The 14,890-nt window shown below is 43.9% G+C and overlaps 1 protein-coding gene across 1 annotated transcript; it reads left to right on the top strand.

Annotated features, from left to right (window-relative positions):
• The first annotated feature begins 1,816 nt into the window (after positions 1 to 1,816).
• On the top strand, positions 1,817 to 9,411 carry LOC108022164 (diuretic hormone receptor). Its single transcript, XM_017091008.3, has 12 exons — positions 1,817 to 2,324; positions 5,781 to 6,078; positions 6,548 to 6,746; positions 6,856 to 6,949; positions 7,083 to 7,257; positions 7,316 to 7,389; positions 7,467 to 7,577; positions 7,809 to 7,997; positions 8,060 to 8,175; positions 8,655 to 8,711; positions 8,762 to 8,969; positions 9,030 to 9,411. Exons 2-12 carry the CDS (start codon positions 5,814 to 5,816, stop codon positions 9,054 to 9,056), a joined length of 1,515 nt encoding a protein of 504 aa, XP_016946497.1. The 5' UTR covers positions 1,817 to 2,324; positions 5,781 to 5,813; the 3' UTR covers positions 9,057 to 9,411.
• Positions 9,412 to 14,890: the final 5,479 nt, after the last annotated feature.

Here is a 14,890-nt window from a genome sequence, read left to right as displayed (position 1 = left end):
TACTTTGGAAGCGGGCCTATTAAGATTTGAGCACAAACTGTAAGGATCTTAGATATGGTATAGAATATTTTTTTTGCTATTAAAATATTTTAGAAAATGTTTTTTTGAGGTTTGGGTATTTTAAAAGCATTGGATTATAAATGGGTGAAAGTAGTCGCACAGTCAAATCAAAAGAACATCTGATTTTAATAAAATTCTTATAAATTTCAAGCTTTCCATTTTTAAGGAATTTTTAATATTATTTATTATATTAGTATTCTATTCTAATTTTAATGGCATTTCAATGCTTTTTAAGTCATCTAACTTAGCACTAAAACCTTTTGATTCCGATTTTTGCAGTGTAAGCGTGTGCGTGCTCGTCTTTTGTGGGCATGTTGTGTCTTCCGCTCAGTGATTTGCTCCTTATGTTCCTAACCACTAAGCTGATGGCTTTTTGGGCATAAAACGATTTCGTCAGAGTTCTTTTGTGCTTAAGGTGGGCTTAAATGCTGCGAGAGCACAATGTGAGGCGCCACCATAATCCCCAATGAATTAAAACTAGCTTATCGAAGTTTAGCACTCTGATTGATTTTAGTTTTTCAATTTCCCCCAGTGCATCCGGTTAATTTAAGGAAATTCTCTATGCGATTGCGAAACAATGGTTGCAACAAAGCTGGTGCGTTCAATGGATGCCCCAGGCCATCCTGAAATGAATTAAAAACTTTGAGTTGGAAAATGTGAAAGGCATTCGAGAGAGAGGAGAAACCATGGGAAAAAATCACTGGAAATGCGTGTGACATTAAACATGCATGGGACAGGAACGCTTTAAAGCCGAGAACTGGAGAATCGGGGCCGGAGAGACACGCAGAGAAGTGGAGAAACCGAGAAACAGAGAAAGTGGGAGGCAGAGGTACACAGTGCAGGACAACGAACATGTCTTTGCTTTTGGCATGGAGAGAAAGCATTTTTAAATTGGAATTTAAATGCTTCTGAGTGGCAGTTGACATTAGCATTTGTTTGAAAATCAAACAGTTTGGATAAGGACGTCGCCACCCCTAGACTTTATGTCTACCAGAAGACCCACCCACCCGACCACCCGACCACCCAGCAATCCAGCAACCCTCATGTGTCACACGCATTCCATGGCCCACAGCAGCCGGAGCATCCGTCTAAATGTTTATCATTGTAATACATAAAATTTAGCAGACGGAAAGGAACGCTTGTAAATAAAAATGTTGCCTTTGTTTTCTCTACAATTTAATTTCAGGCATTTTCCGGGAACCATTTGAACCATGGCCCTCGCTCCCCATATTGATATTTCAATAACTGTCAGACCCGTGGGGCTGGCACTTGAGTCTAATTTGATTAGGCCACGTGAGAGGTGTCTCGCGCGCATTTCCAAACTCACAATTAAGTCAGCCTGGGACTTCAAAGGATATGCTGGGGAGTTCCACCAGCCTATACATGTATTCTGATATATATCTGACGAATGCGAAGTATCCTTTTCCGCATGTCCTAAGCAAACAGGCAACGAAATGCTGGGCAAACAAAAGGGGGGGACAGCACATATTTGCATAAATCAAATAGGCAGATTTTCAGGCATTAGAACTGCAATCGAATAGGTTTCTGTGTGAGGTCCTGACGCCCCCAAAACGCCCCATCCCTCTTCTGCTTCCACCTGTTGCCCGGCGAAAAGCTTTGGCAACAGTTTGTGGATCATAGCTTTCGCAGCTTTCCCTTGTGGATCCCAACATTGGCGCCTTTTGGTAAGAAGGCGAGGCTTGTTAAGACACATCCTTCGGGTTTGCCTTCAGTTATCAGCGGCTGGCGAACGAGTGCGGTTCGTTTCGGAATATCGAAATTCGTGGGAAACCCCTGGGAAACCGAAAACCGTTAAAGTGGAAACTAATTTTTGAAATATTGAAATTTTAATTAGCGGAGAAAGCGAATAAATAACAAATTAATTCCGAATAACTCTCAAAGTCAATGGCCCTCGGTGTTTTGTGTGTGCGGGTCCAGTGTCGCCATAACAAGTAATCCTGCATATAAATGTGAAAACAACAAAGTTTTGGCCCAGTGTGTGCGGGGGCGTGTGTCAATAACCAAGGCAACTAGCAAAAACAGCTTAAACATAATCATTTCGTAGCTTAGAAGGCGTTAAACGCATTTAAGCCGGGTCAAGTGAGTGGTCGAAAGGACAAAGGAGACGCGTCTCCTGCGGCTTCGGTGGTCAGTTGAGAAGTCCCGGGTGTTAAGCACAAGAAATTCCAAGGATACCCGGGGAAAACCGAGGGAGCGGCGAAAGGCATTCCATTCTGCTGATACGAACATAGTTTGGGGAGAAGGTAGGCCATTCCTGGGCGGCTGGTTGGCTGGGAAAGGGAAACAAATTGTGGTTAATTAAAATCCAGTGCATACACACACGCCCGCCTGCTGAAAACAATGCAATCGCTTACAAAAGCGAAAATTCTGCGAATGAAGGTGCGGATAGGCTGGGTTCGGGGGTTTTGTTAGGCCTGTTTGCAGTATCGATTCGGAAAATTCCTGCCAGAAATCAGGCAATCGAATCCCCACCCCCTCCCAATAGTCCAATACACTAACTGCTAACCAGGAAGGGCGACTTGTTGCCCTGTCTTCAGGAACTTCCGCTTCCGAGCTGAGTAAATCTGAGTAAATCACCCTGGCCTTTCGGCAACTTGTAATGCATTAAACCAAATTTTTATTGTGGCAATAAATAGCAGATTTGTGGCCAGGTTCGCTGCTTTTTGTGGCAGGTTTTTATGGGTTTATGCCCGGGATTATCCGGGGAGTGGAGATCCCTCACGTAGCTGCCCGAACTGCAGGCGCCTGCACGTGCCGCACACAATGGAGAGCCGTTAAAGGCCACACAATAAAACGCAACACTTGTTGGCAATCGCCGGAGTATCCTGCCCCATTCCATCCCTCTGTCCAAAAGGATATGTGCTGACTTAGGCTTTCCAAGTGGCCAGCAGATCTGGCTGAGGAGGAAATGGAAATGGCAGTGCGTGCCTGCAAATTATGATGTTGGCCTGTCTAGACTGGCTTTTCCTTATCGGCCTCTGAGAATGTTTTCGAGAGCTTCGAACAATAAAATTTAACCGCCCAAGGAGGATGAATAAAATTAGACATATATTTCCGCCGTCCCGTATGCCGAATATAGTATATATCTCTTCCTTCTGTATTCCCAATCGAATGGATTGCTTCCACGCCCAAATGAGCAATTTAATTACAAACTTTCTATACGCTTACGCCAGCATGAAGCTGCTTTCCCAGCCGCCTTTGTCCACGCTGCGTATACGTAATGTGGCAGTGATGCTGGTCTCTCGTGTGTGTGTGTGGCACGTTTATAAATTTTAAATGCTCCGCTTTTTTTGCCACTGCTGCTGTGACAGCTTATGCATATACAATTTAATGAGCTACATTAATGAGATCCGAAAATAGCGCACTTTTCCCCAATGAGAGGTGAAAAAAGGACATAAAAAACAGCAGCCTTCAATGGCTTGAAAAAACGGGAATTTAATTTTTCGTCTGCATATTTTGTTGGATAAGTGGAAAATGCGAACGCTCGCCACTATTCGCACTGTTATTATATTTTCAATCCCCAAAGAAATCCCCGGCAATTGCGAGCAAACATTTATAAGCATTATAGCAGCCGGAAATTGCAGAAGCTCTCACATGGGCGAGAAAAAAGGGAGAGAAAGTGGAAAGTAAAGTAAAGAACCCACAAGCAAAACCCCCAGCAGTCCCCCATTTTTTGTTGTGTCGCCTTTGGCAAATCCATTGTGTGCAATCGCACGAGATTAGATACAATCTTCTATAATAGCATGTGTAGGAAGGCAGAGGAGCAGAAGGAGCTGAACGACGTGCGATTTGTCCATCTCTCCATCTTGCCGGGACATTTCGGATATTTGCGGTAATGTCCTTTTTATGCCGTCGAATCAACGACCAGGCTGAATTTGCTTTTACCCGTTTTTCCCGCCGCCGCTGGGAAATTCCTCAAGCTGTCTGGCCATAGATGGGACTAGGCCATGCGAGCTGTCAGAATGAATTTGCATTCGCATTCTGGTTTGAAGTGGGTTTTTCCTGCTGCTCCTGCAGCCCCTCTCCAAACTGAATTGAAATCAAATATGTAATTAGTTGGCAGTTATGGCCATTATTTAGGCCTGCTAATTTCGCGCGACGTTATTTATGAGGTAATTAGAGGCGCTGCTCTGCCTTTTTTCCCTTCTCAAAATATTTTCTCCTTAAAAGTGCGGCTGGCGTACATATTGCTGTCTTAACTCATCTGTGCTGAAAGCGTGCCGAGCTGAAAAACAAAGGAGGAGGCAACGGGGCGTATGTGTTATAAGTAACCGAGCGGCTAATGAACCAGGAGCCTGGTCCTGGATCCCAGGACCCTGGCAAACTCCGGCGAAGACGTGCAGTAATAATCAGCCAGCCTTTTGTTTTATGTACACATGCATTGCGTTAATTTACGAGAAAAACAAAAAGGAGCAACAATGGGAACGGGAAAATGCCAGGGCGGACACAGTGGGAGCCAGAAGTCCTTGGGCGGAATTTTCAATTTGCCTGCGGCTGGTTTAATATTTCATGGGTTGTGGCTAGAAATTCCAGTGCCAATTAGAAAATCGCCTGGGGAATGTGCTGTCCGAGTAAATCGGAAATTCCACAGAAAGTAATTGGCTCGGGCTGGTTAGCACTTAAAGGATAAGCATTCTCATGAAAATGGACTTTAATTCCAGCGTAGATTTCTCCCTTTTCCCCTTTTCCCCTGGGAATAATGTGGCTTTCAGTTAACTTAAAATTTCCCAGTACTAAGTGGCGAATGGTAACCGTTTCCGCTTTTGATTTTGGAGCACATCGAAAACTTTTATAGGTCACTGTGGGCAGGGCGACCCATCTACATATTTAATATATCGTATCGCACGCGTGTGTCTTATTCGCCGCCCAGTTTTATGTCGTGCATTAATGTAACGATGCATCATTTATGCCATTTATTATCAGAGCATAAATGCGGGATCTCGCCTCTGAGGCGGGACAAACCAAAACACTGGGGCCCCAGCCCACAACCTTTGGCAGGAAGTTAGCGTTTCTAATTTCTATCGCCATCAACCTTGACTCGGGCCCTTTGACTGGCTTTTTATGGCCCCCCGTATCAGTGGTAACCAAAAATAGGCAGAAGGGCCGGCATTCCCATGATCTGCTGACGCCTCTGTCCGCCTTTGATGGCAAAACTAATGAATTTTTATGGCACTGGCACTGGGCCTGTGCATTAACTTATCTAGCCGGCCTGCTTTCCCTGGAAATGGTCTCCGACTTAAAGCTTATATTCCGCACAATTTATTGACCTTCAAGGCAGCCACGATGTGGGCGTGGCCCGGAGTCGGTGAAACATGGCCAATGCAATTAACACACACACACAGAGGCCAAAAGCCACAGGCTGCGGGCAGAGGCAGAAGGGTTGCCAATTGAACTTTGCCCGACAGCTCGGTTTCAGCCGACCGCCGGGGAATCCCCTAACAATTGTGGGAATTATAACTTTCTGATTGCACGAAGGGAGATGTAGGGGAGATGGTCAGAAAAGCATATCAAATCGTCACAACAGTCTGAACAGACAAGGAATAAATTAGTATTTTATTATTAATATATCAACAATTTAATAAATTGTATATTAAAAGAAAATGAAAATAATAAATCAAGAAGTATAAAGAATATATCCTTCTTTCTTTATGTTCATTTACATATTCCTAACACATATTAACCTTCTTGACTTCTTTTAGAAACAAGGGTGCCAAGTAACAGGATGTTGTAGAATGAGTGACCACGACCACATCGATTCGGTGAATGCCAGCGGGAGTGACCCGCTCCTGGAGCTGCACAACCTGGATGGCATCGAGGAGAGCGTGGAGCTGCAGTGCCTGGTGCAGGAGCACATCGAGGCCTCGACCTATGGCAACGCCAGTGACCACTGCCTCACCCAGTTCGACTCGATCCTGTGCTGGCCGAGGACGGCCCGCGGAACCTTGGCGGTGCTCCAGTGCATGGACGAGTTGCAGGGCATTCACTACGACAGCAGCAGTAAGTGCGGCGGAGACAACCACCCTTGGAAATTCCCCTTTGACCTATGCTCTTATACACTATGAAATTTAATAATAGAACTCATGAATTTTCTCTCAAAAAGGGATTATTATTCTATGTCAAAATTACACGTCGAATTAACCTATCTACTTGTTTGTATTTAATTGAAAGATACATTTTAATGATATTAGGTAATCAATTTATTTTTGATTAAACATATTAAAACGGATAATTCATAAAATAGGGCTTTAGGTCAGCAGTCGACACACAATACAAAGACATTTTGCTTTTCACTGGCAGTTCATTGATGATTATGCGCCGACCGCTGAGGTACACCGTACGTGTAGCGGCAGAGCTCGAGCAGAGATGGTCCCCTGCCCTCCTAATGGGAGGCTGCCCCAAGTACACTTCACCCAGTTTATTTTGAAATTGCTTACATATTTTTTGCGTGTCCTTTTGACTTGCCCAGAGAATGCAACGAGGTTCTGCCACGCCAATGGGACCTGGGAGAAGTACACGAACTACGATGCCTGCGCCCACCTGCCCGCCCCCGAATCGGTGCCGGAGTTCGAGGTCATTGTGGAGCTGCCCACCATTATCTACTACATCGGATATACCCTCAGCCTGGTATCGCTCTCGCTGGCGCTGATTGTTTTCGCCTACTTCAAGTGAGTCGACCCCCCGGGTGACCTCCTCCGGGTGACCCCTTCCATGGCATCTATTTTCGCTTAACCCCCGACTGCCCCCGCCCTTTGTCTTTCGCCCTTTGTGCCGCAGAGAGCTGCGTTGCCTGCGCAACACCATTCACGCCAACTTGTTCTTCACGTACATCATGTCGGCTTTGTTCTGGATACTCCTGCTGTCCGTCCAGGTGAGCATTATGCCGGCCAGGTAATTGCAATTGCAGTCTTATTAAATCATACTTGAGAATGAAGTATGACAGGGCCAGGACAGGCCAGACGGAAATGATTGTAGTTTAACAGGGGTTACCTTCTCTCGTCCAGATATCCATCCGCAGTGGTGTGGGCAGCTGCATTGCCCTGATCACCCTCTTCCACTTCTTCACCTTGACGAACTTCTTTTGGATGCTGGTCGAGGGACTGTATCTGTATATGCTGGTGGTCAAGACCTTCTCGGGGGACAACCTGCGGTTCAACATCTACGCCTCCATTGGCTGGGGTAAGTCCGCCTGCCAGGCTATGTGTTTGAGCCAATTAAGTCTACCCCCTGCTGCCAGGTGGTCCGGCCTTGTTTGTTGTCACCTGGGCGGTGGCCAAGAGTCTGACGGTCACCTACAGCACCCCCGAAAAGGTAAGACTCCTTGGGATCTTGGGATTGGCAAGCAGCCCATGGAGGCCTCTCTTCTTTCTGTTTCCGCTTTTCGACAGTACGAAATCAACTGCCCCTGGATGCAGGAGACCCATGTGGATTGGATTTACCAGGGACCTGTCTGTGCGGTGCTAATCATCAATCTCACATTCCTGCTGCGCATCATGTGGGTGCGTATGGATTTACACAGAAAAAAAGATAGAGTGAAATTATATGTTCTTTGAAGGTAGATAAATTACAAGTTATTATTTGCTTGGAGGTTAAATATAGAGAAATCTATTATAATATTTTAAGAAATGCTATTTCACTCAAAGTCTAAGAACTATATGATTTTCTTCGATTTTTTTCTGAATGTATTGTCAAAAATAGTGAGCCAGATTATCGGATTGCTCCTCTTTCAGGTTCTTATCACAAAGCTGCGCTCGGCCAATACAGTGGAGACTCGTCAGTACCGGAAGGCTGCCAAGGCCCTGCTGGTGCTCATCCCCCTTTTTGGCATCACCTACCTGGTGGTTCTGGCCGGGCCATCGGAGTCCGGCTTAATGGGTCACATGTTTGCTGTTCTGCGAGCGGTTTTGCTCAGCACTCAGGTGGGTTTTGTCTTCCAAGGCCGGAGCTTGTTATTTGCTCAAGGTATGTGTGTGTGTTGCAGGGCTTCTCGGTGTCGCTGTTCTACTGTTTCCTTAACTCGGAGGTGCGTAATGCTCTAAGACACCACATTTCCACGTGGCGGGACACGCGCACCATCCAGCTGAACCAGAACCGACGGTAAGTAGTCTTAATTTTTAAGTTTGCCCACAGTTCACTGGAATTGAAAAGGTGACTTAAAATCTGGATAAGGCTTAAAATAGGAGCTTACGGCCTTCAAAGGATAGGGATAGAGGTTTTATTGATTCCTTTTAAGGCAAAAGAGTATTAGGCATTCAAAAAAAAAAGTTTTCAAGTATGTTCCTAAAATCTCAATTATCAAAACTACTTTTGTCCCATAAAAGAAAATCTAACACTTTTTTCTCAAAAAAAAAAACCTCAGAATATTTTCTTCTTGATTTTAAGAAAATTTCTTCTCAAATTAGTAGAACGGGTTTTTCCAAATTAAGAACGTTTGGTCTTGACTTTTTTCACTCCCAATTTCGCTTAAGGTATATGAAGAAACTGCTTTTGAGTTCGTACAACTGTTATTTTAAAAATAAATATTTTTAATGCTTTGTAACTTTTTTTTTAACTGCAATCTTTTCTTAACATGACAGTTACACCACGAAAAGTTTTTCGAAGGGCGGTGGCTCCCCTCGGGCCGAGAGCATGCGGTAAGTTATGTGGTAACACAGGGTAAGAAGTGATAGCATCTGCGTTGCAGACCCCTGACCAGCTACTATGGACGCGGAAAGCGGGAGTCCTGCGTGAGCTCGGCCACCACCACCACGCTGGTGGGTCAGCATGCACCACTCTCGCTCCACCGGGGATCCAACAACGCCCTGCACACGATGCCCACCCTGGCGCCCAACGCCATGAGTTCGGGCAGCACTCTGAGCGTGATGCCCCGGGCCATTAGTCCCCTGATGAGGGTGAGAGAGGTGGATCCCTCTAAGCAGGCCAGTTCCCGACTAACCGTTGTGCCATTCCAGCAAGGACTCGAGGAGAACTCGGTGTAGACAAATCCCTAGCAAGTGCATCTTAAGAGACTGAACCTTCATTGAATTCCACTTCCGCGTCGGGGATCGAGATCTGCGAGTGCGACTAGTTAGCTAGTACTATATTTTAGGCAGGAGTGCGATGAAGGGACGAAACTAAGTACCAAGCAGAGCAGAAAGCCACTCTACTTAAGTTAGGTCAATCGTTTTAAACTGTTTGATGTCGTCTATGTGAACCGCTGAGAGCCCCAGAACCCAACCCACAGAACAAACCCAAAACCAAAAGCAAACACAAACTGTAGCTGTTGAATGTAACTCAATGTGCAAATGGATTAATTCTCTGTGTGAACACAAAATCTGAGCATCTAAATAAATGGTCTATTTACTTCGGTGTACTCGATTGTCCTATTCTTCTTGGGGGGTTTTCATTGTGGTTTTGAGATTTCTTTCAGATCCTTTGATGACGAAGCTTATATGTCTGTATTAAAAAAAAATATCAAAGAATATGATGTAGCTGCTATGGCTACAAATATGGAAAAAGTTTAGGGAAAAAGTTGACACAGCAAACACATGTTCCGCTCCTCACAACTTTCCTAAAAGTATGCAACAGTTTTGGCAAGCCAACAATTCAGCGGGAAGGGAACTCAAAAATCTTTTACGATAATCTGCGCACAAAAAGTTTCGTGGGCTAAAACTTTCCATCAAAACCAACATTTTATGAAGCTGACAGGGTAAAGGAAGTATGCTGTCGGTTCTCCAAGGATTCTGAACGTTCCATAAAGCCCTTTAGAATGCCTCATTTAATACCATTCCATTCTCACACCTTTAAATTTCCCTCAATTACATTTATAATTACTAGAATTTTTGGTCGCTGTTGAAAAATTTGCCCGCAGACGGCCTAATTGTGCGCTAATTGGTCCTGAGCGAGGCAAACGGAGTAAAGTTTAATGAGTTAATTGACCCAAGTTGGGAAAAAAGGTTTCCTCCCTGATCACTTCAATTGCTTTAAAGGTCAACTTTTGGGGAAACTTAGCATCCAAATGGCTTCTGCATTTAGCCGTTTATACAAGCTTGCCATGAAAATATCAAGCTGGGAACGTTCTCAAAATTCATAGAAACTGCTGCCTTTTGTGCCCCAAAACACTCATAAATGTTGCATGAGAAGCGGCCATGCAAGTACTGATAAAAACTAGACACGTTGACTTTTTTATGGATCAGACTTTTAGTTATCCACTGGAAAATATGTTTGCTAAAATTATAAAGTAATTTTTAAGACCTAAAGCTTTAAATACCTTAATCAATTAGTAAATATTTCGTTAAGCATTTTTATTTGATTTTATGAAAGCCCCTATTTTCATTATTTTCATCCATATTACTTCTTTATATTCCAGGGTATACAAATACTTTATCAAAGAGCAGACAATAGCAATGTACAGAAAAAACAGACAACTCAGAGCGGAATACTAATGTAAATATTCCACTCCAGCTACTTTTCCATTTGCCGAGATGCATGTCGGCAAAAAAGAATAAAATAAAAATAAATGTTTAATGTGCTCGAAATATGTACGAAACGTTTGTTCGTCTCTTCATTGGATATGCAGAGATTTCTTTCTTTAGTTCGCTCGCTCGCTGTGCCTCGTGGTTTTATATATCCGCCGGAAGTGGCGATTGTGGTAGCCGTGTTTCCGTGCTTAGCCTAATTGAAATGCCCAAAGTGCCACTAAATAAAAAGTTCAAGGGAATCAAGTGCAAGAAAACAACCATTGCCATCGCCATTCAAACAAACAACTGCTGGTGAAACTGGTGTTTAAAGTGTGGCAAAGGCGCAAATGGAATCACATCAATGTGTGGCAGGTCCTTAACTTCAATGCCCCCGCAACTTTCTCGAACTTCCGTCAACATTGTACATATGCGTCGTGTGCAGCCGTCGCCTGGAAGATCCTTCGCCGTTACTTGCCGACTGGCGACAAGGACACTTTCCGGCAGCACCTGAAGGAGCCAGATAAGTGGGGAAAATGGCGACGCCAGGCAGTCAAACGAGGCGCCACAAAAATGCCAACGCAATTGTAGCATTTTAATTAACCAAATTGTGCGCATAAAATGGCAACTTCAGCAGCGCGGCAAACGGAACTCAATTAGAAGTCGCTTAGGCGGCCACTATACATGAAATCCTTTTCCAAAGGGTTCGAGTTTCGGGCTCTTGTTCGGCAGCTGCTTTAATTAACGCCATCCTCGGCACTCGAGAGGCGGGGCATTTAAGTTGGCATCAGGTCAAAGGGCAAGCGAGCGTATAAAAGCTATTTAAATGTAGTGAACCAACCGGTGAGTAACAGAAAAACATAGGTTTCAGGTAGACAGTATTGATTTTTCACTGGAAAAAATAAGTAATGGAAAAGGGTCTTACAATTAAAAAGGAAGTAAGCAGGTACCTAAAATCATCACTATGTTATTTGCTACATAAACAAGTCAAAACTAATTAGAATTGCAGAATTATCTGTCTTACAAATGATTAAAATAGTTCTTATTACTCTTTAAACATGATGAAGAAAATCATAGTTGACCCTAAGATTATTTGTAGAAACCTCTAGGGCTGAAATATATTCAAGATAATAGTTATGTCATGTATTATGAGTTACAAAACTTTTTTTCGGGTGCTTAAGTCCTCCGAATAAAAGGGTCATTCTGACAAAAAAGCTTATAAATAAGCCAGAAACAAATATAACATTTTCTAGGGAAAAACATCGGCAGCGCAACTTACGTCTGTAATTAAAAGAGGTTCCATAGAACACGAGATGAGCATTCAGGTCGTATGTGATTTATGTGTGGCCGCTGCCTTTTCGGGAAATCTCCTTAATTATTTTCAGATGTATTATGAATAGGGGCAAACTTAGCGCCTAGCTGGCCCTGCGATGGGGCTGGGCCTCCCCGAAGGTCCTTGGCCATAAAGTGTATTTCATCTGACGTGCCTCACGCTCGAATGCCTGCGGTTGCCGAAAAATGTGGCCGCAGGATGTGTGCCTCCTCATCTCATCTGCTTAGTGGTGCTCCCATTCCCTGCCCCGAGGACCTTGGCTAATTAAATATTTGCTCTTTCTGGCTTAAACAATTCCATCATCATTGTTAAGGGGCGAAAAACTTTGAACTTGGTAGGAAGTTTTGAGGCGGGGAAACAGGAACTTAAAGCTGTCAACGGAGAGGCCAAAGAGAACTTGCTCAATCCTCCTGCCGATGACGGTTTCGAAACAATTTCCACTGCCTGTCATCGCAACTGGGTAACATTCTTTATGCAAATCGAATTGGGACAGCAGCTGCCAGCCAAGTTGAGCCTCTGCCTGTCAGCCCCAGTCGCCATAAAGAGCTGATCCCATGTATCCGAAATTTAGTTCTAACCTATACTAATCTCACATCCAGGCGGCGATAAAAGTGGTATGTATTTTTCTATTATTCCCAGCACTGTATTGCATCAGGGAAAATCAATCAAAATTGAGTGCAAAGTGTTTGACATCGTTGTTCGCTTAATTGATTGCTTGCACAGCAGCAGCGCAGGATATCAATCAATGCCGCTGGCGAGGCAATTTAGCCGGCTTTAAAGCGGCTTAATTCCCCCGCCGACGACCGCAAAGTTAAAGTGCGAAAATCAACGTGTTAATGAGTTAAGAGCACTGCTCAGGGCCATTGCCATTTTCCACTTAGCCCCTTCATTCATCACACTGTCGTCGGTAAATAGCACAGCATTATCCTTTATCCCTTCAGACCGTAGTCCCCAAGAAATGTAACACCTCCCGTGGCAGAAACTTTTCAATTTGCCCCACTATTTTGTGTCTCTCGGCATTGGCAATTTATTTCCATATTCCAGCTGGCACCATTGACATTTGCAATGCAGAAATGTGGGAATGCATACCAGGATGTGTTCCAGTTCGCAGAAAACCCACGACAAGTCCTTGTTCACATTTCCACAACTCGGTTAGGGTTAAAGGGAAAGTTTCTGCGGCTGTCTGTGCGAAATGCAAAACAAATCAATAAACTGGATACCCAACTCGAAAGTCTGCCCTGTTTTTCGGTTGCTTTCGACCCCACTAATTGGCCCATAAATAATTTAAAGCGGCAACAAGTCAGAGTCCTGTAAAGAGAAATATAAATATATTTTTTGGCTGCTCTTAGTCAGGCGTTTAAAGAGTGAACCAGACCCTTTTTTATCATATGCCAAAATGTAGATAGAGAGTTCACGGAAAGTTTCACGTTATAATTGGTTTTTTGGCCAAGACCACATGCCTTGAATCATCGACTTGGTCTGCAGTTCTTGGCAAAAACTTTTGGCCAGCTGTGGGTTTTGGTTTTACCGGCCATCCCCTTTCTCGGTTTGCCCAAGAACTCTATCTCCTTCGTATTATCCTTCAGGCGGGAGCTGTTTTCCCCTCTTTTCTTTTTGGAGGGGTGTTTTTTCCGACTCCAAACCTAATTTATAAGCATCAAAGAATACAAAATGTGCTGCCTGCAATTTCCGCTTTCCAATTTGAGACAGAGTTTACCTTTTGCCTTGTGGTGGACACAGGTCGGCAGAAAAAAGAACGAAAAAACCGACAAACTTTGTTTTACTTTTGGACAAAATCAACAAGTGTTGCCACACACACAAGTTTTCTTTTGGCTCCTGACACTCGGTGACAGCTCTTTTGAAGGACTGCCCCCCGCATTTCCTGTCACCACCATGACTTTTGACTTTAACTCTGTCCCACTGACTGATTTTTCTGACAGCGCTGTATTCGCAAACACAAAGTTTCCTTAACTTTAATTGTGTTTGCCTAATTCAATTCGAAGGGCCTGCTTAACTCTCCATGCTTTCTGCCTAATGGCATTTAATGCAATTTGAATTTGCCCGATAATTGTATTTTCCCCGAGCGCAGGAAAAGTCGTATTCAATTAAACGTTGAGTGGTTACATTCCTGCCAATCCTTTTTTTTTTTTGGGCCAAGTCAGGTTAAAAGCCTCAGCCAGTCAGCAAAATGCAATAATTAATTGTGCCGGCAAGCCCCCGAGCGACTTTCTGGGAAAATACCCGTAATAATGCCAAGAAGCAGATACAGACACTCCGGGCATTGTCGTATTCCCCGGACCATTAGCGCAGGTGTGTCCTGTCATTGACAGCCGGCTTTCAAGAGGAGGTCGACCAAAAAGGTTTTCGGGATTTGGGATTTCTGACTTCCCCTTCCGCTCCCATCGAAGGCCTCGTTATTGTCGCATTAGCCAGACGGCTGGCGTTTTAATTGGCGCCCAACGGGACGCATGATGAATAAAGCGTTGTCTCTTGTTTGAGTGGTTTCCCTCGAAGTCCTTCAGTGAGAGGTAAAAACATATTGATAGACATTCGTATCCAAGCAATTGAGCACATATTTATGCAAATGGCAAAAAAGGTAGAAAAAGTAGAAATGAAAGTGCAATCGAGCGCCGCCCTTCAATGCCAACAACTACAATTAGAAGACCCTGCACATATGCATTTTTTCTATGCGACTTGAGCTCGACACCTTCGACGCTTTTCACATTGCAATGAAAAGGTTTCCCCCCTCACTTTTCGCTTACATATTCGATTTAAGTTCGATTCCAAACTGCTGCCACACAGACGTTTCACATTTCCAATTACATTTTCATGGAAATTTTTATGCTGCTGGATATTTGGTTCGCTGGTTGGGGTACATGGAGTTTTTGGTGTGAAACAAATGGTAAAAAAAATGTAAAAAAAGGAAATGGTTTCGAGAATTACCTAAAAAGATGTAAAGTACTCGTCTGATTTTTAGCAATATGACTTTTTAATAAAACGCGTACGAAAATTTAACATTTGGTTTATAAAATTGAGTTCTGCT

The sequence above is a fragment of the Drosophila biarmipes genome, chromosome 2R (genome assembly GCF_025231255.1).
Source record: "Drosophila biarmipes strain raj3 chromosome 2R, RU_DBia_V1.1, whole genome shotgun sequence".
NCBI classification, from domain to species: Eukaryota; Metazoa; Arthropoda; class Insecta; order Diptera; family Drosophilidae; genus Drosophila; species Drosophila biarmipes.
The sequence above is the reverse complement of the archived record's forward strand: the minus strand, read 5'-3'. Positions and strand labels throughout refer to the sequence as shown.

Bases quoted from the DNA above. Each gene is read 5' to 3' on its own strand.
- LOC108022164 (XM_017091008.3), top strand. From the start codon at position 5,814: ATGAGTGACCACGACCACATCGATTCGGTGAATGCCAGCGGGAGTGAC. The intron at 6,079-6,547 runs GTAAGTGCGGCG...TGACTTGCCCAG, and splicing joins CATTCACTACGACAGCAGCA to AGAATGCAACGAGGTTCTGC. The intron at 6,747-6,855 runs GTGAGTCGACCC...TTTGTGCCGCAG, and splicing joins ATTGTTTTCGCCTACTTCAA to AGAGCTGCGTTGCCTGCGCA.